The sequence below is a fragment of the Rhincodon typus genome, chromosome 31, assembly GCF_021869965.1.
Source record: "Rhincodon typus isolate 14 chromosome 31, sRhiTyp1.1, whole genome shotgun sequence".
NCBI lineage: Eukaryota > Metazoa > Chordata > Chondrichthyes > Orectolobiformes > Rhincodontidae > Rhincodon > Rhincodon typus.
In genome coordinates, this window is record NC_063362.1 from 35,865,460 (window position 1) to 35,888,346 (window position 22,887).

Below are 22,887 nucleotides of genomic sequence, written 5' to 3' on the forward strand. Positions count from 1 at the left end.
CAATGGTTAGCACTGCTGCCTCACAGCACCAGGGACCAGAGTTCAATTCCAACCTTGGGCGACTGTCTGTATGGAGTTTGCACATTCTCCCCGTGTCTGCATGGGTTTCCACTGGGTGCTCCGGTTTCCTCCCATGGTCCAAAGATGTGCAGGTTAGGTAGGTTGGCCATGCTAAATTGGCCAGTGTCCAGGGGTGTAAGTTAAGTGGATCAGCCATGGGAAATGCAGGGCTACAGGGTTAGAGTACTGGAGTGGGTTTGGTTGGGATGCTCTGTGGAGGGTCAATGTGGACTTGTTGGGCCGAATGGCCTGTTTCCACACTGTAGGAATTCTAAATCCAAGAAGTATATTCTCTCTACTTGTTCCCGGTTATCTACTATATCAGTTACAGCCTCGAAATAGTCGATATTAAAAAAAACTGCAGATGCTGTAAATCAGAAACAAAAACAGAAATTGCTGGAAAAGTCTGCTGCATTCGTCAAAAAGGATTCACTGCTTGTTAAACTATGTTGCCTCTGTCGGATCATAAGGTAATTTTCTAATGAATTGTTAAGACTTCCTTAATAATAGATTCTAGTATTTTCCCAAAGATGGATAAAATTCTGTTTTCTGTCTGCCTCCTTGTTTGGAGGGTAGTGTACATTTGCAAATTTCCAGTCTGCTGGAATGATCTGCAAATCGTGGGAACACTGAAAAATCATATTGATGCAAACATTATTTGTGGAGCTGCATCTTTTGGAACCTTAGAATGTAGGCCACCGAGTCCTGGGTATTTGTTGGATTTTAAACATGTAAAATTCTGAATAGACATAATACAATGATGATGTTTCCTCTGGCTATGGGATTTCAAAAGTTATTCAGACCAGAACATCCTAAGGATAATGTTTGGGATAATGATAAAGAGGGATTTGACTTCAAAATACAGGAGGTTGTTGCTCCATCGTCACATCTGCAGGTGTTGGGAGAATCTTGGCGGAGGTTCAGGAACAGAGGTAGCGTTGTCTCTCTCGAATATTGCTGTGCTCCTGACCTAAATCTGTTAAACTCAGGCATGAACACGGTCAACCTTGGTATACTTAAAAGTTGGGCCCCTCTGAAGTTCTACAGAAACTGTTGGGAGCTCACACTTCATTTGTTTCCAGGCTCCAGAACGTCATAACGTCAGATTCATAGTGTAATACAGCACAGAAACAGACCTTTCGGCTCAACTCGTCCATGCTGATTAGATTTCCTAAACTGAACAAGTCCCATTTTCCTGTGTTTGGCCCATATCCCCCTGAACTTTTCCTATCCATGTACCTGTCCAAATTTCTTTTGCCCGCCTCTACCACTTCCTCTGGCAACTCATTCCATACACACCACTCCCTATGTGCAAAAGTTGCCCTCAGGTTCCTTTTAAATCTTTCCCCTCTCACCTTAAATATATGCCCTCTAGTTTTGGACTGCCCCTATCCTGGGGAAAAGACCTTGGCTATTCACCTTATCATTGTCCTCATGATTTTACAAACCTCTGTAAGGTTACTTATCATCCTCCTAGGTTCCAGGGAAAAACGTCTCAACCTATCTAGCCTCTCCTTTTAATTAGAACCAGCCAGCGATGTTAGAATTCTTGTAAATCTTTTTTGCACCCTTTCCAGTTTAATAACATCTTTCCTATACAAGAATTGTATGCAGTACTCCAAACTCACCAACGACTTGTACAGCTGCAACATGATGGTCCCAACTCCTGTGCCCAACGCTCTGGCTGACGAAGACAAACATGCCAAATGCCTTTCTCATCACCATGTATACCTGTGACACCACTTTCGAAGAACTTTGTACTGCAAACCAGGTCTCTCCATTCGACAACATTCCCCAGAGCCGTACCATTAACTGTGTAAGTCCTGCCCTGGTTTGTTTTACTGAAATGCAACACCTTGCTTTTATCTCTATTGAACTACATCTTCCATTCCTTGGCCCACTGGTCCAGTTAATCAAGATCCTATTGTACTCTTAGCTAACCTTCTTCACTGTCCACTATATCATCAATTTTGGTGCCACCCGCAAATGTACTTAGCCATGCCTCCTATATTCTCATCCACGTCATTTATATAAATTACGAACTACATTGGACCCATCACCAGCCCATGTGACACACGGCTGGTCACAGACCTCTAGTCAGAAAAACAACACTCCATCACCACCCTGTTTCCTCTATCAAACCAATTTTGCATCCATCTGCCTTGCTCTCCCTGGATGCCCTGTGATCTAACCCTACTAACCAGGCAGTACCTTGTGAAAGTTCTTACAAAGGTCACAATAAAGGATCCCAATGAATGGCAACTCCAAATATTCACCATTTATTAATGGCTTAATACTTTAAAGCAGACATCTTTGTGAATTAGAACTAGAGGTGGAGGAGGAAGAATTCTTATAAATCTGAAATCTGACTTCAGACCATTGCAAAATGTGCCTACTGTTGCTTTAACTGGGATGGGTTTGGTGGGCAGTGTTGGGGGATTGATCGGATGTGTAATGTGATCTCAAGAGGCGAGTCAGTTATTTGAATAAATTAATGAGATTGTAAGCTTCACATCTTAATAGCCTTTTAGATTTTATGACCAGAGGCCAGATTTTGGAGGCTTCATAAACCCCAGAAACAAAAAAAAAATGAGGCAGGATACAGCAGTTAAATGCTTTTCCAGCACTTCTTGTGGACCAGGAGAAGCAGGAATGCTTCCTTCCAGCCTCCCTCGGCAATTCACTGAACCTTCCTTGCTCCCCACAGTTTCCAGGGCAACCTGTTATCGGACTTATGAGCAATTGCAAAGCTCAATTTATTGATAATGGGGATTTGGTGATGACAATATTATTGAATGTTGTGGGGCGATGGTTAGATTCTTTTTTGTTGGACATAATCGTTGCCTGGTACATTGTATGGTACAAATGGTACCTGTCACTTCATAGTCAAAGCCTTGATATTGTCCAGATCTTTCTGTCTTTAAACGTGGACTGCTTCAGTATCTGAGGAGTCACAACTGATGCTGAATAATGTGCGACCACTGGTGAACATCCCCACTTTGGACAGAAGATCATTGATGAAGCAGCTGAAGGTGGTTGAGCTGAGGTCACTACCCTGAGGAACTCCAGCCATGATATCCTGGAGCTGAGAAGCCTGACCTCCAGCACCAACAACCATCTTCCTTTGTGCCAGGTATGACTCCAACCAGGGGAGATATTTCTCTGATTCCCTTTGACACCCGTTTTGCCAGGGCTCCTTGATGCCACATTAGGTCAAATGCAGCTTTGAGTTAAAGGGCTGTCACTCTCACCTTATTTTGCAAGTTTTCAGCATTATTGTTGGACTGTTGTCAGGACCCATAGCCTTTCCAATATGTACTGCCTCCTTGATATCACGTGGAATGAGATGAATTGACTGAAAATTGGCACTTGCAATGTTAGGAACCTCTGGAGGAGGCCGAAATGGATCATCCAATCAGCACTTTTGACTGAAGATTATTGCAAATACTTCAGCCTTATCTTTTGCACTGATGTGTTGGTTTCTTCCATCAGTGAGGATTGTGGAGCCTCCTCCTTCAGTAAGTTGTTTAATTGCCCACCACCATTCACGACTGGATGTGGCAGGACTGCAGAGCTTAGATCTGATCTGTTGGTTGAGAGATAACTTAGCTCTGTCTATCACTTGCTGCTTATACTGTTTGGCATGCAAGTAGCTTTGTACTATAGTTTCCCATGTTGTCACTTTGTTTTTAGATACACTTGATGCTGTTCCTAGCAGGTCCTCTTGCCTCTCTATTGAACCAGGGTTGAAACCCTGGCTAGATGGGAATGGTACAGTCGGGGAGATACTAAGGCATGAGGTTGCTGATTGTGTTGGAGTATGATTCTGCTGCTGCTGATCCACAGCACTTTGTGGATGACCAGTTGTGAGGTGCAAAATCTATTCAAAGTCTATCCCATTTAGCACAGTGATAGTGTCAAAAAACACAATGTGGGAGTATGAGAAATTGTCCAGTTGGACAGGAAGAATAAAAGAAAAATATGTTGCTTAGATGGTGAAAGATTGCAGCATTCTGAGACATAGAGTGATCTGGGTGTCCTGGTGCAAGTTGCAAAAAGTTAGTCTGTAATTACAGGAAGTAATTGTGAAAGCTAATGGAATCTTATTGTTCATTGAGGGACGAATTGAATACAAAAGAGGGGTGGTTGTTTCAATTTTACAGGACACTGACAAGACTACATTTGGAGTACTGTCTATAAAATCGATTAACTTATTTAAGGAAGGAGGTCAATATGGTGAAACAGTTCATGGAACATTTTCTGGGGTAATACAGGGAATAGGAATGTTGTCTTCTGAGGAAGGGTTGAAAAGTTTAGTGTTGAATCCACTCCAAGTTAGAAGAGGAAGACGTGAGTTGATTGGAACGTAGAAGATCATACAAAGTCTCAACATATGCGGATGCAGAAAGCAAGCTTCATCCTGTTATAGAATCCAGAACTGGTTTATAAATAAGGAGGCACTCATTTTTGTCAGAGGTTCAGAGAAATTTCTTTCTCACAGAGAGTTGTAAGGCTTTAGAAATCTGTACCACAAAAGTTGGTGATGGAAGCAGAGTCTTTGAATATGTTTAAGGCTGAGGTAGACAGACAAATGGGGACTGAAAGTTTATTGGGGCAGGGGGAGGGGAATACGTAAGTAGGAATATAGCATGTTCGGACCAGCCAGGATCTTATTGAATGGCAGAGCAGACTCGAGGAGCTGAGTGGCTTGCTTCAAGTTGCATCTTCCTATCTTTGTGTGTCTTTCTGAAGCAGGTGGGTGACTCTGGAGAATCCTAACTAAGATAAAGTCCTGACAGAAGATAGAGATAACAAGGTGTGGAGCTGGATGAACACAGCAGGCCAAGCAGCATCAGAGGAGCAGGAAAGCCGACGTTTTGGGTCTGGACCCTTCTTCAGAAAAGAAGTCCTGACAGAACTAGTCCAAACAGACAGAAAGCAACACCTTGCCTTTGGACTGGGCAATAGATGTTACCTCACAGCAAATTACACAAATGCAGCAGTGAGTATATTTTAAAACATTGCTGCATCAATTTTCAGACTGCAGGACTCATCCACATTTGATAGTATATGGAGATCTTCGAGGCAAGGTAGGCATTCCTTACAGACAAACTCTAAGACAACAGCAGAACTCATTTTCCTTTTACATCATAAGAGATAATGATTCATCTTACACAATACAGTAGGAAATGGTTTACCTTCTCAAAGTATTTGATTTCATATTCCAGTATGATGCCATTGGGCTGGTCAGGCTCCTGCCACATTAATGTCACACTGTTCTGGCTGGTGTTTTCCTGTTTGACCACCAAGATCTGGGATGGAGCTGGGAACAGAGAAAGCATGGAGCATAAAACAGGTCAAATTAGTCTCCAAATTAAATAGGTGTTACTTTCAATAGGCTAATAATTTAGAAGGCTTGCTCCATATTATAGCAATGGGAGCATCTTGGTTAAATAACAGGACAAGTCATCTAGAGGGGGTAATGATGTACCAACTTGATTCAAACTACACCTCAGCAGCAAAGAGAATTTAAAATCCATTTGTTAAATAAAAATAGAATAAAAAGAACTAAACTCAGTGATAGGGACCATCTGATAACTGGATTTTTATTTGAAAACTATCTTGTTCATTTAATGCTCTTCAGGGAAGGAAGTCTACCATCCATGCCCATTAAGTGACTCAAGACTAACAGCAATGCGCTGACTCTGAACTGTCCTTTGAAATGCCTTGGAAAGCCATTCAGTTGTTTCAAGGTTAATCAGGAATAGACAATGAATGCTGTCTTTGCCAACGATACCCAAGGCTTATGAAAAAAGTTAAACGTTCAACAGCCATTAAACAAGTGAGCAGGCAGAACATTATAGCCCAGTTAAATATCCAACACTTGTTTGCAGTGATTATTGCTGAGAAAAGACATTTTGTTGAAGCTTTGTGGCTTGCACTCGTCAGGACAATTTACAAGAATACTAAGGTAAGAAGAAAGTCAACTTCTATATTATATTATAATATGGTACCATTGGTTTGCAAGTGTATGTTGATTAACTTTGAGCCTGAACAGATGCATTCACCACGGTAATGCCTCTACCACTCAGAGTGCATGCCTGTGTGAAACTACAGGATATGAGTCCTACGACAGTGTTTATCTAAAACCATGTAACTAATGTTCCACAAAACCTGCTCCAACTGCTCTCTCTAGATTGCCCTGTTCTTCAACAGGTAGCAAACCACAATGATGCAACTGACTATGAGGCCAGATTACAGGAAACCATAGAGCCCCTGCTTCAAAACAGTGTGTTCAGTGAACTCCTTTATTCATTCATGGGATGAGGGTGTCACTGGCCAGGCAGCATTTATTGTCCATCCCTAATTGCCCACAGGGCAGTTAAGAGTCAACCACATTGCTGTGGATCTGGAGTCACATGTAGGCCAGACCAGGTAAGGATGGCAGTTTCCTTCCCCAAAGGACATTAGTGAGCTAGATGGGTTTTTTTTCCGACAATTGGCAATAGGTTCACGGTCATCATTAGATTCTTAATTATTTAATTCAATTTCCATCATCTGCCATGGCAAGATTTGGACCTGGGTCCAAGAATGTTATCTGGGTCTCTGAATTAACATCCAGCGATAATACCACTAGGCCATCGCCTCCCCGGGACTAGAACTTTCTAGTAGATCTCATGATGGGAATTTACATCAGTCCCAATCTCCAAGAAACCATTCTCTAATGCTCCTGAAAAGCTAGTTTGGGGTATGGTTGGCGATCACAGGCTTAAGCTCTTGTTGCCCATGGAAGTGGCACAGACCTGACTGCTCTTTCTGGGTAATCCCACACCTGTGGGATATTGCTCTTCCCATGGTTGGAGGCCCAGCTCCTGTTTCCTTGTTGGAGGCATGTGTGCTGGCTCCATTCACAAAGAAGATGACCACAACTGTAAGTCACAGAGCCACACCATTCTGAGCATCGATGACCATGGGTTAGGTGATACACTGGTTCTACCTGCTGAACGAAGTATTGGGGGGGGGGGAGAGGGGGCACCTTGGAGTCCTATTCCAAGAGTTGAGCACAAGGCTTTGGAGTGCCACTCTGTCGCAGTACTGAGGAAATGCTACTCTCACAGGGACGTCAGCTTTTGGACAAAATAAATTTATTTGCCCGATCAGGTGAATGTGGAAGATCCCATAACAGTATCTCAAACAAGAGGAGATTTCCTTGTCTGATATTTACCCCCTCAATTGACATCTTACATGCTGAAGCAATCAGTGTCCATATGTAGCAAGACTTGGACAATATTCAGACCTGGATAAGTGCAAGTCACATTTGCACCAAACATATGTCAAGCAATGGCCATCTCTAACCTCTTGCTGACAACATCCTGAGGGTGACCATTAACCAGGAAGTTATCTCAACCTATCATGTACATAATGTGACAAGGGTATGTCAAATACCAATCAATCATCTTCAAGGTACAACTTAGGACTGTGAGGGAATAATCTTCTTGCTTTGGTGAATGCCCAAATGATACTGAAGATATTCAACTAAGAAAAACAACTTTCTTGATTATCACTCTAAATATCACCTCTAACCACCTTAAATATGCTCCACCACTATGACTGGCAACTTATCAAGCCTCCCTTGACTACACCTTCTAAATCTGTGATCTTTATCACCTACAGCAACAGATGGATAAGTGGTATCTTACTACCCGATCCCCTTCGAGACACACACGATTCTGACTTTGAACTAAGTTGCCATTTCTTCACTGCCTTTGACCTCCCACCCAACCTGCATTGCCTAAACCCCAAGGACTGCAGTTGTTCAAGAAGGCAGCTTCCCAGCTCCTTCTCCAGGGTGACAAGGGATGGAAAATAAATGCTGGTCCAGCCAGCGATGCCCACATCCTATAAAAAAATCAATAAAATTGCATCACAAAAAGTCAGGATTCTCTAGTCATGTCAAATTCACTGCCTACATCTCAACAATGATAGGCTTCAAAAGTCCTTAATTGACTAAAATGCTTTGAGGCATTTTGTAGTCATGAAAGTGTTATACAAATGTGAGTCTTTCTTTTGCTGTTTCTACTTTAGCCATGTCAGCATCACAGGCTAATTTCCACCAGCATTCAGACTGGGAGCACTCGCTAAACCAGGCATGACCCACCAAGATGGTGTCCTGATAATGAAAAGGCTCTCCATGGGCTGAAGGGCCTATTTCCATGCTGCATGCATCTATAACTTTATAACTAGCCATTGTTTTCATTATTTATTCATGGAATGTGGGTGTTTATTGTCCATATCATTTACCATCCATGTCATATTGCCTTTCCAAAACTGCCTAGGTCCCATTGCTGTGGGCCTGGAGTCACATGTAGGCCAGACTGGATAAGGACAGAAGATTTCCCTTCCTTGAGGGACATTAGTGAACCAGACAATTAACAATGACCATAAGGTCAGCTTTTTATTTAATTCATTTTTCACCATCCATTCCAACAGGATTTGAACCCACAGAAGACTGGATTACCATTCCAGTGATTACCGCAACACCATATCACCCCCATGGGACACTATGATTACTGCAATGCCACAGCTCCCCCATGGGACACTAAATGTGTACTCCCTGAGTTTTCCTTTAGAATATGGAAACCAAGCTTGTTACTATTGGGTCATGCGTACTATCTTTGATTCCATCACAGATAGTTTCTAACCAACCTGTTCAGAAATGGTATTGCACACCTCTGGAGCAGTTGGGACTTGGACTCAGGCTCTCAAGAACTGAGCTGGAAGTGATGATCTCATTCTCCCAAAACCCAAGTTTGAACCAGGGAACTTTAAATCATCAGTCTAACGGTCTCCCAACTGAGCTATTTTGGTTTAATGAGACTTGGTTTTCATACCTGCCTGGTTCGTGGTGACATTCAGCGAAACAAACTGCCGGGGCTCCAGGCTGAGATCAGAGACTCCATTCACTGCCTCGACCTTCAGGGTATAGTTGGTGTGTGCCAACAGGTTTACCACACTGATAGCTGGCTCTGTCAGTCCCATCTGCTTCGGGCTGAACCGGATTCGGTTACCACACGCTTCACACTGGCTTGCCTCCCACGTACACTTTCTGCAGATAACATTGTACCGGACATCATTCCTTCCTCCATTATTGGAGGGTGGGCTCCACTCCAAGGTCACTGTGGTTCCATTCACAGTGGACAGGGCATTTACTGGGGCAGAGGGGGGTCCTAGTTCATTGGTAAAGAACAGAAAGAATGAGAATCAGGATACAATTGAATTATCACATGGATGTCATCTTCTGGAAAATTGACAAGTCTGTAATTTCATCAGCTCCCTTTGCTTATTTCAAATTATTTTGCCACAGTACAATATTAAATGTATCTCAATGCAAATAGTTAACTTCAATAATGTGTCATCGCAACACTGCAACAAAAACATATTCCTGGGACTAATGTCCCTTGCAACACATTCAGTTTGCACATCCAGGAATCACCTGAAATGTATTTAATCCTTTTGAAGAGGTGAGTAATGAGATAGGAAACCACAAGGATGAGGAAACTATGAGCATTCTCCCCAGTCCCAAAGGCAGTTGAGTGAAATAAGTCAAGCTGGCTGATTAAATTCTGCTAGTAAGCCTGCCAGTCCCAAGAGGATTGCAGCTGTATCCTGAATGCGGGGAGATGGTACATGTGACTGTTAAGTGCTTTGGTGCACAGAGGTAGTGTCCCAACCTCTGAGCCAGGAGATCAGGGTTCAAATCTCACCTGCTACTGAAGTGTGCCATAACATCTCTGAACATGTTGATTAAAAACACTTACATGTACGGGTATCTGATTAACAACAGTGAATTATGACTGAGGATGGAGGTGAGGCTAAAGGAATAATGGGGGACATGAGGCCGCTATCACAGAGCTGTCAAATAGAAATCACAGACCAGTCGCAAGTAGGATGTCAGTAACATCTTTCATTGCATGCATTAATTTGAGCCGGAAATACCATGCGTACTCATGCTATTACAAGCCATAGTACTTTATGAGTGTGTTTATGTAAATATTTACTGCCATTTCAATTCAAACTTTATACTAAAGACTCATCAAAAGATTTTGAGAAGATTTGTAGCTCAGGTTGTGGATGAGGTTGCAGATTTGCTCGCTGAGCCGGTGTGTTTGATTGCAAACGTTTCATCACCCTGCTAGGTAACATCATCAGCGTGCATCCGGTGAAACGTTGGTGTTCCATCCCACTTGTTGTTTATATGCCTCGGTTTGCTGGGGTGGTTGGTATTAGTTTTGGTTCTGTTCTTCAATGGTTTGTAGATTGGGTCCAGTTCAGTGTGTTTCATGATGGAGTTGGAATGCCAGGCCTCCAGGAATTCCCTGACATTTCTCTGTTTGGCTTGTGCTATTATGGATTTGTTGTCGCAGTCGAATTCATGTCCTTCTTTGTTCATGTGTATTGAGACCAGTGAGAATTGGTCGTGTCTCTCGGTGGCTAGTTAGTGTTCGTGACATCCTTATTGTTAGTTTTCTTCCAGTTTGGCATATGTAATGTTTTTCACAGTCGCATGGTATTTTGTAAATTACATTTGTTTTATTGTTTGTGGAGTTGGGATCTTTTACGTTTATCAGTAGCTGTCGCAGGGTGTTTGTTGGTTTGTAGGCCACCCTAATACCTGGGGGTCTGAGTAGTCTTGTGGTCATCTCTGATATATCTCTAATGTACAGTAGGGTGACTAGTGATGTGGCCGTGTTGTGTTTTCTTCTTGTGGTCTGTTGTGGAGGTAACAGCGGATCGTGCTTTTTGGTATCCATTCCTTTTGAAAACTCTATGTAAGTGCTCCTGTTCTACTTTGCGCAATTCTGAGTTGTGTCGTTTGAATAATGTCCTGATGCAGCTCCATTTATGAGTGTTGGGATGGTTGCTGGCATAATTAAGTATCTGGTCCATATGTGCTGTCTTTCTGTGTACGTTAGTCGGGAGTTCCCCATTGTTCTTGTGTTCCACCATTACTTCCAGGAAGGATAGTTGTTGTTGTTCTCTTCTTCTTCTATGAATTTTATTCCGGTAAGGATATTGTTTATGTGTCGGTGGATTCCTTCTAGTCTTGTGCGTTTGATAATCACAAAGGTGTCATCTACATAACGGACCCAGAGTTTGGGTTGTATAACGGGGAGCACTGTCAGTTCTAATTTTTGCATTACTGCTTCTGCAATAGATCCTGATAGTGGGGATCCCATTTGTGTTCCGTTGATTTGTTTAAATATACGGCTGATGAAGGTGAAGTGGGTTGTGAGGCATAGATCCAGCAGGTTCAGGGTGCTGCCCTTGTTGATGCTTTTGGTGTCATGGGGTGTCTGCCTTCCTGATTCGTCCAGCAGTGTGGCAATTGTCCCTTTGGCCAGGTCGATGTTTATGGATGTAAATATTGCTGTTACATCGAAGGATATCATTATCGCGTCCTCTTCTATTCTGGTGTCCTTGTGTGATGATGAGGAATTCTTGGGAGGAGTGGATGGAGTGGGTAGTGTTGTCAATTAAGTATTTCAGTTTCTTTTATAGTTCTTTGGCTGGTCTATATGTTGGCGTGCCTGGTAGTGAGACAATGGGTCTGAGGGGGACCCCTGGCTTGTGTACTGTAGGGAGTCCATATAAGCAGGGTGAGTTGGATCCTCCTGGCTTCATTTTTTTGGTAGTTTGTCTCGCTGAAGTCTCCTGAGCTGTGTAATTTCTTCAGGGTTGCTGTGATCCAGTTCCATAACTATGGTGTTGGGTCTATCGCCATTTGTTGACCCCATACCCAAAACCAACAAAACTAATGTAATATACAAAATACCATGCAAGGGTGCAAGGAACATTACATATGCCAAACTGGAAGAAAACTGACAATAAGGATATCATGAAGACCAACTAGCTATCAAGTGACATGACCAATTCTCACTGGTTTCAACACATACAGACAACGAAGGACAAGAATTCGACTGGGACAACACATCCATAATAGCACAAGCCTAACAGAAACATCCCAGGGAATTCCTGGAGGCCTGGCATTCCAACCAGAACTCCATCAACAAACACTTTGAACTAGACCCGATATACGAACCACTGAAAAACAGAACCGGAAGTGATACCAATCACCCCAGCAAACTGAGGCATATAAATAAGAAGCGGGACAGAACACCAACACTTCACTGGAGGTGCACTGACAATGTTAATTAGCAGGGTGATGAAACATCTGCAATCAAACCCACTGGCTCGGTGAGCAAGTCTGCAACCTAGAGGCTCATCATTGCACTGAAGGAGGCCATTTGGCTCCCAAAATGCCCAATCCAGTTTGTTTGGTCTAACTCTCCCATACTGCAATCAAACTTTTCAAAATTTGGAATTTTGCCAGATGCACATCTTAAAGCCTCTCAGGTTGCGACCCAGTGAACTTTGAGGATGATCATTGGCACCATGAGGTTCAATACTGCAGATTCTGATCTCTCTGGTAACTTGACCCCAGCTCCCTGTCATCCACTTTTGCCCCGCCCTCTGACCAAAGTATCAATGGATATTACTTGCACCTTTGCTATTGACCATTTTGAAACTGCGAGTGATTAATTGGGTAGATTTCCTGTTCTGGCCTGTAGTGGCTTTTCTGTTTGATCAACTTGATAATGGGGACAGCTGCCCCCACCATGCCATGTGACTGTTGTTGCCATTTTGCTGAAATAGAGTCAAAAGAGGCATAGAGTTATACAGCACAGAAACAAACCCTTCGGTCCAACTCGTCTGTGCCGACCAGATGTACTAAACTGATCTAGTCCCATTTGCCAGCATTTGGTCCATATCCCTCTAAACCCTTCCCATTCATGCCTTTAAAGATTCCTTTTAAATGTCGAAATTGTACCAGCCTCCACCACTTCCTTTGGCAGCTTGTTCCACACAAGCACCACTTTCTGTACAAAATGTTGTCCCTTTTAAATCTTTCCCCCTTCACCTTAAACCTATGCCCTCTAGTTTTGGACTCACCTACCCTCAGAAAATGACCTTGGCTATTTACCCTATCCATACTCCTCATGATTTTATAATTGTCTATAAGATCACACCCTCAGCCTCCGAATGAGGGAAAAAGGGCCCCAGCCCATTCAGCCTCTCCCTACAGCTTAAATCCTCCAATCCTGGCAACATCCTTTTAAATCTTTTCCAAACTCTTTCAAGTTTAGCAACATCATCCTATAGCAGGGAGACCAGAATTGAATGCAGTATTCTAAGAGTGGCCTCACCAATGTCCTGGACAGCTGTAACATGATCTCCCAACTCCTAAACTCAATGCACTGACCAATAAAGGCAAACATGCCAAATGCCTTTTTCACCTCCTCATCTAGCTGCGACTCCACTTTCAAGGGATTATGCACTTGCACACCTAGGTCTCTGTTCGGCAACACTCCCCAGGGCCTTACCATTACAGTGGATATGTCCTGTCCTGATTTGCCTGAACAAAATGCAACACCTCACTTATTTGTACATTGAACTGTACCTGCCAATCCTCAGCCCATTGGCCCATCTGTACTCAGATAACTTTCTGCACTGTTCAATAATTTTGATGTCATCTGCAAACTTACTAAACATACCTCCTACATTTACATCCATATCATTTGTATAAATGGTGAAAAGCAGTGGACCCAGCACCAATCCTTGCGCCACACCAATCTGAGAAACAACTGTCTATTCTCTTCAACAAAATGGTGTAAAACAGGAAAAAAACCAAGACCCCCCGACACTGCCCCCATCAAACACTTCTGGGACAGGGACAGCACCAGGAGAAACACAGAGCAAAGCTCACTATGCTTTTCTGAAACAGAAAATAAAGCTGCTGTGCCTTTGTTAAACAAAAATAAAGACACTTTTACTCTGAGGAAAAACAAAAACAAATAAACAAGCAAAAAGATGACTCGACCATCACTCTGTCCCCACCAATCTCTTTTGGGCAGGGATGACGGGGGCCAAAATAAAAATAAACTCAAAAAAAGCAAACAAAAAAATTAAACAAACAGATAGCCAACTAAATAAATAAACCCCCTGCTCCATCCACATTGAACGTGCCTGGGACAGGGACAGCAATGGTTTATAATCCAGAGGAAGCCCCCCTACTTATTTCAACTAAAGATAAAATTCCCCTCACACCAATATTCATGAAGCTCATCTGAGACAAGGGCAGTACAGGGCTAAAATAGAAGCTCCCTTGGGTCTTTCAAGGGGTCCAAAGTCGGAACAAAGGAAAAATAAAACAGCCTTCTTCCCAGGGCACCAAATGGAAAACAAACGCAAACTCAAAAAGGCAAAATGGAAACTTATACTACAGAGACAATTAACTGAGAATATCATTATCCAGGTTGATAAAGCACTCCAGCTCCCTTGGTGCCCAACGATCTTCAAAGGCCTTGACCGAGCTGGTCACTCCAGGGACAGCCAATCGCAGCCGTGAAAGAGGGGCAGACAGTCAGGAACAATGAGCAGCTCTTTGGCCTGCTGCCTAGACCTGTTACTGGCCATCTTGACCAGGCCCAGAAGCAAAGCCACGAGAAGGCTCGTAGACTTGTCCACCTCTCCATGTACCAGGTGCCTATACATCAGGACTGTGGGGCTGAATGCCATCAAAATTTTAACAGCAGCCCATTCAAAATACTAAAAAAAAGGGGCTGCAGACAAATGCACTTGATATATATGTGAAACACCGTCTCCGCCAGGCCACAGAACGTGCAAGTGGACTGGCACCCGGTCAACTTACTCAGTCGCTGGTTGCACAGGACTGCTGTATGTAGCGCGTTCCACCCCAGATCCACGATGTAACAGAGGAGGACCCCTTCGTGTGGGCCGTCCACTGGGGCTCCATGCTGTTCGAAAGGGCACTGGGAGGATATCCCAGAGACGGCTCAGAGCGTGGGGCACCATGTCACACTGGGATGGTCTGCAATGTGGGGCTGATATTGAGTTCTGGACGGTCAGGGGTTAGTTCATCCAGAAGTCCACTGCACACCTGAGTCACCTCGCGTGCACACGAAGTGTTAGGGTCTAGTGCCTCATCCATCAGGCTCGGGTCAGGAGCCAAAGGTGGACTGATGCCCTCACAATCAACTGTGCTGGTGTTATCCAGCCCGCTCCTCTGCCAACCAGCGCGTCGCTGACTCTGTTTGGCCCTGCATGCTGAGATCTCTCCTCCTTCAACCAGCTCAAACCACACTCAAGGAGGAATCTGTTCCTGAGCAATGGCTCCCTCATGAGAGCCACCATTCCCGCAGGGTATAGAGCTCTGGTGCAAGCTGACCGTGTCCCAAACTGTGATCAGTTCCAGATAGAAAACAGGCAATTCCTGGAAGACCTGAGGCTGGAACCACTCCATGAACAGGAACTGCATGATGTAATGGAGGCCGCGCACCTGACAGAAGAAATATGTCAATAGGGTGCACGACCCTGGAGGATGCTCAGTGTAACGGTACAGCTGCAGGGTCTGAAGGCAGAGAGTCACTACCTGTGTGCGAAGGCATGTCAGCGCCTAACCACCCTCAAATGGGAGACTCCACAAACGCAGTTGACCCAGTGTTGCTTCTTGTCCCAGAAAAACTCCACCAGCTTTTTCTGGATGGTAGTGACAAAGCCAGGGGGAGAGACCAAAGTGACAGTGCAGTGGCTCAGTGGATAGCGCTGCTGCCTCACAGCACCAGGGACCCGGGTTCAATTCCTGCCTTGGATGACTGTCCGTGTGGAGTTTGCACATTCTCCCCATGTCTGCGTGGGTTTCCTCCGGGTGCTCTGGTTTCCTCGCACAGTCCAGGGATGTGTAGGTTAGATGGATTAGCCAGGGGAAATGCAGGGTTACATAGACAGAGTGGGGTGGAGGCGGGGGGGTGGCGGGGGCGGTGCGGAAGACTCTGGGCAGGATGCTGTTCGGTCTGAATTTGCTGGGCCAAATGGCCTCTTTCCACACTTAGAGATTCTACGATCAGCTGGAACCACAAGATGGGAACCACCAGCTGGTTTATGACCAACACTGGTGCCCTGTAGGACAGTACTTGGAGCAGCCCTGTCCAGCCTGGTAGGCGAGTGGTCAACTTGGTTTCCATTCACTGGCCAGGATTCCTCAGTTGACCAAAGATGGATTCCTAGGTAGTGGAGGTGATTGGCCCTCCACATGAAACACCGGAGCTCCTCCAGCACGGACTGACCAGAAGTCCCGGACACTTAGCTCCAGTCGATCCTTGCAGTGGATGCATCCTCTGGCACTCTCGCATCCTCCGCAGGTCAGCTGGGTCTGTGAACATGAGGTGCTCATCGTCAGCATACATTGAAAGAAACACCTCCAGCCCTAGCCCTTGCAGAGCTAAACCCAAAAGCTACTTACACTAGAGGCACAGGACTGGATCTACGCAGAGAGAATAAAGCTGGCCAGAGAAGGGGGTGGGGGGGCAGCCTTGATGCACTCCTCTCCCAAAGCACACCGCGTACTTTGGCTCCCCAAGGAGCGAGAGGATACGAAATCTGTGCTGGGCCGTCCCGCTGTCATTGACATTGAGGCTGTCTATGGATGTCTTCATGGCTGCAGGATGTGCCACCACCACAAGTTAAAGCAATGAAATCCAACTCACTGATCGGGCAGGGGGCGTTCTTTTCCCCTTCCACTGCCTGACAATGCTGCAAAGGAATCCCTGGCACTGCTGCTTCACAGTCTTGTCCGATCCTAGGGCTGCCAATAGCTGCCAGGCAGACATGACCAGAAGTGGTAGAGAATTCCACCAGTCCATAGCCAACCGGACTCTGTCTCGGCAACCAAGCACTCCTTGGAAACAGTCCTGGAGATCTCCGATGGAGATCAGGGGGATCTCGTCCACGAGAACCACAGTGCTCTCCATCTCATCTAACTCGGCACTGCTCACAACCGACACCCAGTCGTCCTCCATATCACTGCCTCCAACTCCTGACCCCTCCCCCACTGAGTGTGGGAGGTGGTGGTCCGAGGTCACTGGTCAGGCACACCCTGCCTAGACCCCAACCCCAGGGTTGGCATCCCTTGCAGGGTCCTCCAAGTATCAGATTATGCCAGACTCAACTAAAACATTGACTAAATAGCCAGGCCCCCTGGGTGGCAGTGGTTCAGAAACCTGCTCCACTCCCAGCGTCGGGTCACCCTCCTTGTCTGGGAAAAGATTCCCAGTAAGGGCGGAGGTGCCCGACATAAGGCCTGGGAGGGAGTGAGGAGGCCTGCTCTTCCACTGCTGCCATCCAGGGTGCCCTCAGCATAGTCTCCAATCAGTGCAGGCAGCATCTCAAGACCTCCTTGTGGCATGAGCAAGACCTCAGTGGCCATGCCCACTTCAGCCCGTGAGGTGTCTGATCCAGTTGGACTATGGGGTCGGGTTTGTATCCCCTCCCCTTGTGAGGAGGGAGTGGGATTTCCAGTGAAAGCTACTCCCTCATCCCTGGGGGCGGTGTTGTTAGTACTGGACTCCCCTTGTCCCTCCGACCCCAAGGGGTAGCATCTTTTTCAGGAGGATGGGGGAGCAAGTGACACCTCCATCTCTCCACTGTCCTAATGTCTCCCCTCCCCCTCAAACATCCCCCCTTCTTCCTTGTCCCTCACAAGTTTCAGAGTACGCAGAGCAGGGGGGGTGGAAACCAGAGGAACTTGGGGTGACCACCTGCTCACTCGTGCTTCTTTAAGTGACGGACTCAGGCTGGGCTACGAATCCCGTTCCTTCCTGAAGGGTCCAGGGCTGCTATCTTTTCCGAGGGATTCCTCCCCAGTCCGGGGGCCAATGGCCTCAGTGTCGTTGGGGGAATTCTCCTGGGAGGCCACTCCCAAATGCTTGGTCTTCCTCCAGACTTTCCTCCAATGCAGATGCTCTCCTTCCACCTCAGTGGTGTCTGTAAGTGAGGTAGCTCCCTCCTGCAGGGAGCAAGGTGAGGGGGGGGGTGCATTTTACAAGGGGAGGGGTGTTGATGTCAGCTGCAGCCAATTGGATGGTTGTAGTGGCATTCGATGCAGGGCAGTTCCTCCAGAGGTGCCCCACCTCGTTGCAGCCATGACACTGCACACTGTCCACCGACCAGGCCACCCGGTAAGCAGCACCCTGGTGCTCAAACGTGACCTCTTCCTGGGCCAAGCAGAGCAAATGTGTCTCAGGCGGACCTCCCTCAGACTGAGCCTACCATGCCCAACCTCACCTCCCTGAGCTGGTGGTGGTGGGGGAGAAGAAGCTCAGATGGAACAAAGGGCAGGATGTTCAATAAGGTGACCCTCTGAGAAACTACTTCCAGAGGGTTGACAGGCAAGAACGTCCCATCAACAGTAAGCCCCTTCTCCAGGGAGAGGTGCACCCCTCACTCAGTCTTCAGGAAGGACACCGCCTTCCCATACATCTTCGATGCAGCGTCAATGGTAGGGGCGCTGACTACCCCCTACCTACTCCACTTGCCTCAATGGTCATGTGAGGGTGAATGTAACATTTTACCCTGAGCTGTTTTGTTAAATAAGTAAAGGGCAACAAGGCCCCCCTGGGTGGGGGGAAGCACAGAGGATGTAACCACGCCTGCATAGGAACAATTGGGCCCCACCCCGGATGTTGTTTTACAGCACTCTGCGGTAACCACCGACCCCAACACCCCCCAAACCCAGGAATACCACCACCCCTCCAAACAAATTACTGAAAAAGAATGTAATAAAACCTTTGTTCAGGATCACCAGCCAACACAGTCCCTTAGGCTGCCATGTCATAACCCATAGGCCCCGAACAACAGTTCCCCAAAGCCCAAACCCAAGTCACTGGCAGATGGTATAGGCCACAGTCTGGAAGTAGTAACAGGGAGAGGGCCCAGGCTCCAGAATACAGTCACTCACGAATAAGTAAGTGTTCAGGCCCAGGCCTGAATCTCCCGACTGAAGAAAAACAGCCCAGACTCCAGGAACACACCTTCCCAGTAGCAGACAGAATAGAAAAGCCCAGGCTTCAGAAACCGACACTTCAAGGCACTGCCTGGGTAAAATACAGGCATGTATCCAATTCATTTTTATTTACTGATCTGAAATGTAATTAGTCACAGCTGGATACTTATTTCTGCACATGTTGGCACAGGGCTAACATCTTGGACAACACAACATTTAAACAAATGTTCATTCGACTGGATATTGTGAAACAGGCTTGTCCCAAATATGTTTATTTTTATTATAGGTAGACAGACAGGAGGCTGGAAGAACACAGCAAACCAGGCAGCACCTGGAGGAAAGGAGAAGTCAACGTTTCAGGTATTAGCCTTCTTCAGGACTGGATGTGGGGATAGGGGCAGCTGTGGATAAAGAGAGGGTGGCGGAAGATAATGGTATGGCAGTGAAGGGTGGACACCGGTATTAGGTACAACGTAGTTGGTCGATGATACCAAGTTGTATCTGCTACCGGTGTGCACCTATCACCACCTTTCCACTACCCTCCCGCAACCTCTCTTTATCTGCAGCTCCCCCTACCCCCATATCCAGTCCTGAACAAGGATAATACCCAAAACATTGACTTCTCCTTTCCTCCAGATGCTGCCTGGTTTGCTGTGTTCTTCCAGCCTCCTGTCTGTCTACCTTGGATTCCAGCATCTGCAGTCTTTTTTGTCTCTAACCACGTTTATTTTTACAGCTGATATGGTGACAAGAGCACAGATTAAGTACTGACCCTTTGGTTCCATTAGTTCCTTTTACATGTTTCATTTGGATAAACAGAATGAAAGGTATGATCCTTCATTCCCTCATGCACACACATGATCCTTAACAGTCTGACTTTATATCAGGTAAATTAAAGGTATTACCTACTGTTGCACTGCAGTCATCATTAATCATAGATTATCCCACAAGTTCCATAAAGTATCAGGTGACAGAGCAGAATGCAGTGGTGGGATTGGTTAGTGGTGATATAGCAATGTTAAAAATGGGAGTCCTGCCATTAGAACACTTTTCAGGCAGCAAAGGAGACTAATTAATTGAATTTAATGGTGTCAGCATTGGATAGAATTGATAAGGGGTACTTGTGTTATACAGATAGCATCTATACCCCTCAGCTGGACACTCTTGGATCAGATCTCACCTACCATAACATGTCCAAACAAGTTGCGTTAAAAATACTTCTTTATTTGTCAAGATTTCATAGAACCATAGGAACATATCGCAGAGGAGGAGGCTGTTTACTTAAAAATGACACTCTATGAACGTATGAACAAGGAACAAGAGTAGTCTACTTGGCCCTGTGGGTGTGCTCCACTACTCAAAAAGATCAGGTCTGATCTGATTTTAACCGCAACTCTATCCTCCTGCATATCCCTGATAATCTTTCACCCCTTGGTAATCAAGAATAAAACCACCTCTGCCTTAAAAATATTTAAAGATTTTACATCCTTTTGAAGTGGAGAATTCTCAAGACTCACCAACCTCTGAGGGAAAAAAAATGTTTTTCTCATCTTTGCTTTAAATGGGCACCACCTTATTTTTAAACTATGAGCCCAACTTCTAGATTATTCTAAAAGAAGAAACACCCTTTCAGCTTCCACCCAGTCATGTTTCAATGAAGTCACCTCTGACTCTTAACGGAGAGGATTCAACTGGAGAGTTTCCAGAGGATTCAGGCCACCTGCAATACTGTGGATGCCAGAAATATGAAATGAAATTGGAAAATGCTGGAAATACTCAAGTGTAGCAGGCAGCATTTTGGAAAGGGAAACAGAACAAATGAGCAGGTCTGAAGTCTTTTCCTACTGGTGTATTTGAAGGCAGGACCAACTGGAAAATGCACTCACACCCACCACAGCACACCACCTACTCTCCACAATATGCCTTCTTCCCTGTGTTATCCTGTTAGTCTGGTTACAATTTTATAAGCTTCTACGAGGTCACCCTCATTCTTCTAAACTCCAGTGAAAATAGTCCTAAACAATCCAGTCTCCTCTTTTGTCAATGCTGCCATCCCAGGAATGGGTCTGGTAGGTCAGCAATGCAAGTGTTCCCTGGCTAATGAAAGTGATAAAGAATAGGATAAGACAGAAAATATCAATACTTCTGTTATTCTCCTCATTTTAGTTACTGGAATTCTTGGGATATTTCTAATTCAACCAATGCTTAATTTTCTCAGTTAACTGGTATCGTTGCACTATCCCTACCAAATTAGATTAAACTCCCAAAAGGAGTAGTTAACCTCTCCATGAGAACACCAGTCCCACGAAATAGCCCTAGCGCCTGAAGAATCTGAAACTTTCCCAATGCATCACTTCTCCAGTCACACATTTAGCTGCATGGTCCTCCTGCAACTATGTCACCAGCATGTGGTGTTGAAATAATCCCGAGATCACTTCCTTTGTGATCCTTTTTGTAATCATCCAAATATTTTCCTGATGTTTTAGCTGAAGAAACTCAAGACCTTTCAAATTGTATTTACTTTCTATCAGTATTTCTTGAGATATATTTATAAAGAGATAAAAGTATTGTAAGAACTATGGAAACATGACATTAGAGACAACCCAACAGTGTTCCTGACAGTCTGATGATATACCCGACAGAGCCATTGCATTTCTGACAAATAAAGTGTGTTCCTGACAGCATATAGCACTCCTGAGGATTGGATTGTGACTTTAAAATTTAAATTAGATTTCTAAGGCAGACTGTATTCCCAACAAGCAGACTATGTTCCTGACATTTCAGCCAGTTGAATTCCTGACAGTCAGATGTGTTTTCATCCAATTGCATTCCTCAGTCAGAACACGTTTCAGTCTGATTATATCCCGGACACTTAGCTGCTCTTCATGACAGTTGAATTGTATTTTTATCAGACTGTGTTTGTGACAGTCAGATTGTGTTTCCGATACAGTGATACTGGCTCTGAATTGGTGATTATGTTTTTGGCATTACCACACTCACTGTCGTCTACACAGCAGTCCAACAATGACATTGTCATTTTGCACATTTCATCAAAATTAATAGAAACTTGGGAAAAATCACAAAAGTTTCTTTTTAAAGAAAGTTATTTGTAGTTCTATTTAGCTTTTGAAAAGCTGATTAGAAGACTTTCTTCTTTTACTGCTGTCCATTTAAATACTCCCCTCTTCACTTTCTATTCTATTTACTCACTCAGCAGAGTGAACAATTCAGTCATCTATTCATTGGCTTCTGCTGAGTCTACAAAGTTGAGGCAGCTAGCGGGAACTGGTCAGGATCTACACAGAGTAATCCCACTATTCAGTCTGAAAATTGCCTTAAACAGATGTAGGATCATTTCCAATAGTACAGCTGGTGTCAGAAGCTGACCGGCGTGAATCACAGTGACCACACACACACAGACACACACACACCTTTTAGTTTGCAGTGTAGAAACTCTCCTGCCAGATATCTCTCTACGCCAGAGCGTCCTATTTCCCAATCCTCATTTTGCTGTGTCACCACTACAGTGATTACACCAGAATGAAGATACAGCCTGTGACTGATCAGATAATAAATGGCTATTATATTGCAATTTGATTAGCTCGGTATGCAAAGAGTAGATGAGAATAGAATGGACAGATTCATTTCAAACAGATCTGTAATATGCATGAAATTGTTGGAGAAATGCCAGACTGTTTATGGTAAGTAGATGTGAGTCCAACACTTGAAAAGCAAGTTAAATGGACTTATGTTAATAAGGGGTAAAATCCTGTCAGTTCGAGTTGACTGAATTCTCATTATTTTCCAACTAGCCCAGGTCTGATTCACTTCTGAATCTGAGAAAGACTTCTTCATCTCAGGCATTCTTTGAAAAGTCTATGCTATCCCATTTACTTAAAGTGACAAGG

At 44.9% G+C, this 22,887-nt stretch overlaps 1 protein-coding gene across 1 annotated transcript in view; it reads right to left on the minus strand.

Annotated features, from left to right (window-relative positions):
* epha8 (eph receptor A8) overlaps positions 1 to 22,887 on the minus strand; it is a 416,521-nt gene that overhangs the window by 130,873 nt on the left and 262,761 nt on the right. The window contains exons 5-6 of the mRNA XM_048615051.1: positions 8,952 to 9,287; positions 5,259 to 5,383 (exon numbers count right to left, since the gene is read on the minus strand). Coding sequence (XP_048471008.1) covers positions 5,259 to 5,383; positions 8,952 to 9,287 — 461 coding nt within the window. The remainder of the gene's footprint in view (positions 1 to 5,258; positions 5,384 to 8,951; positions 9,288 to 22,887) is intronic.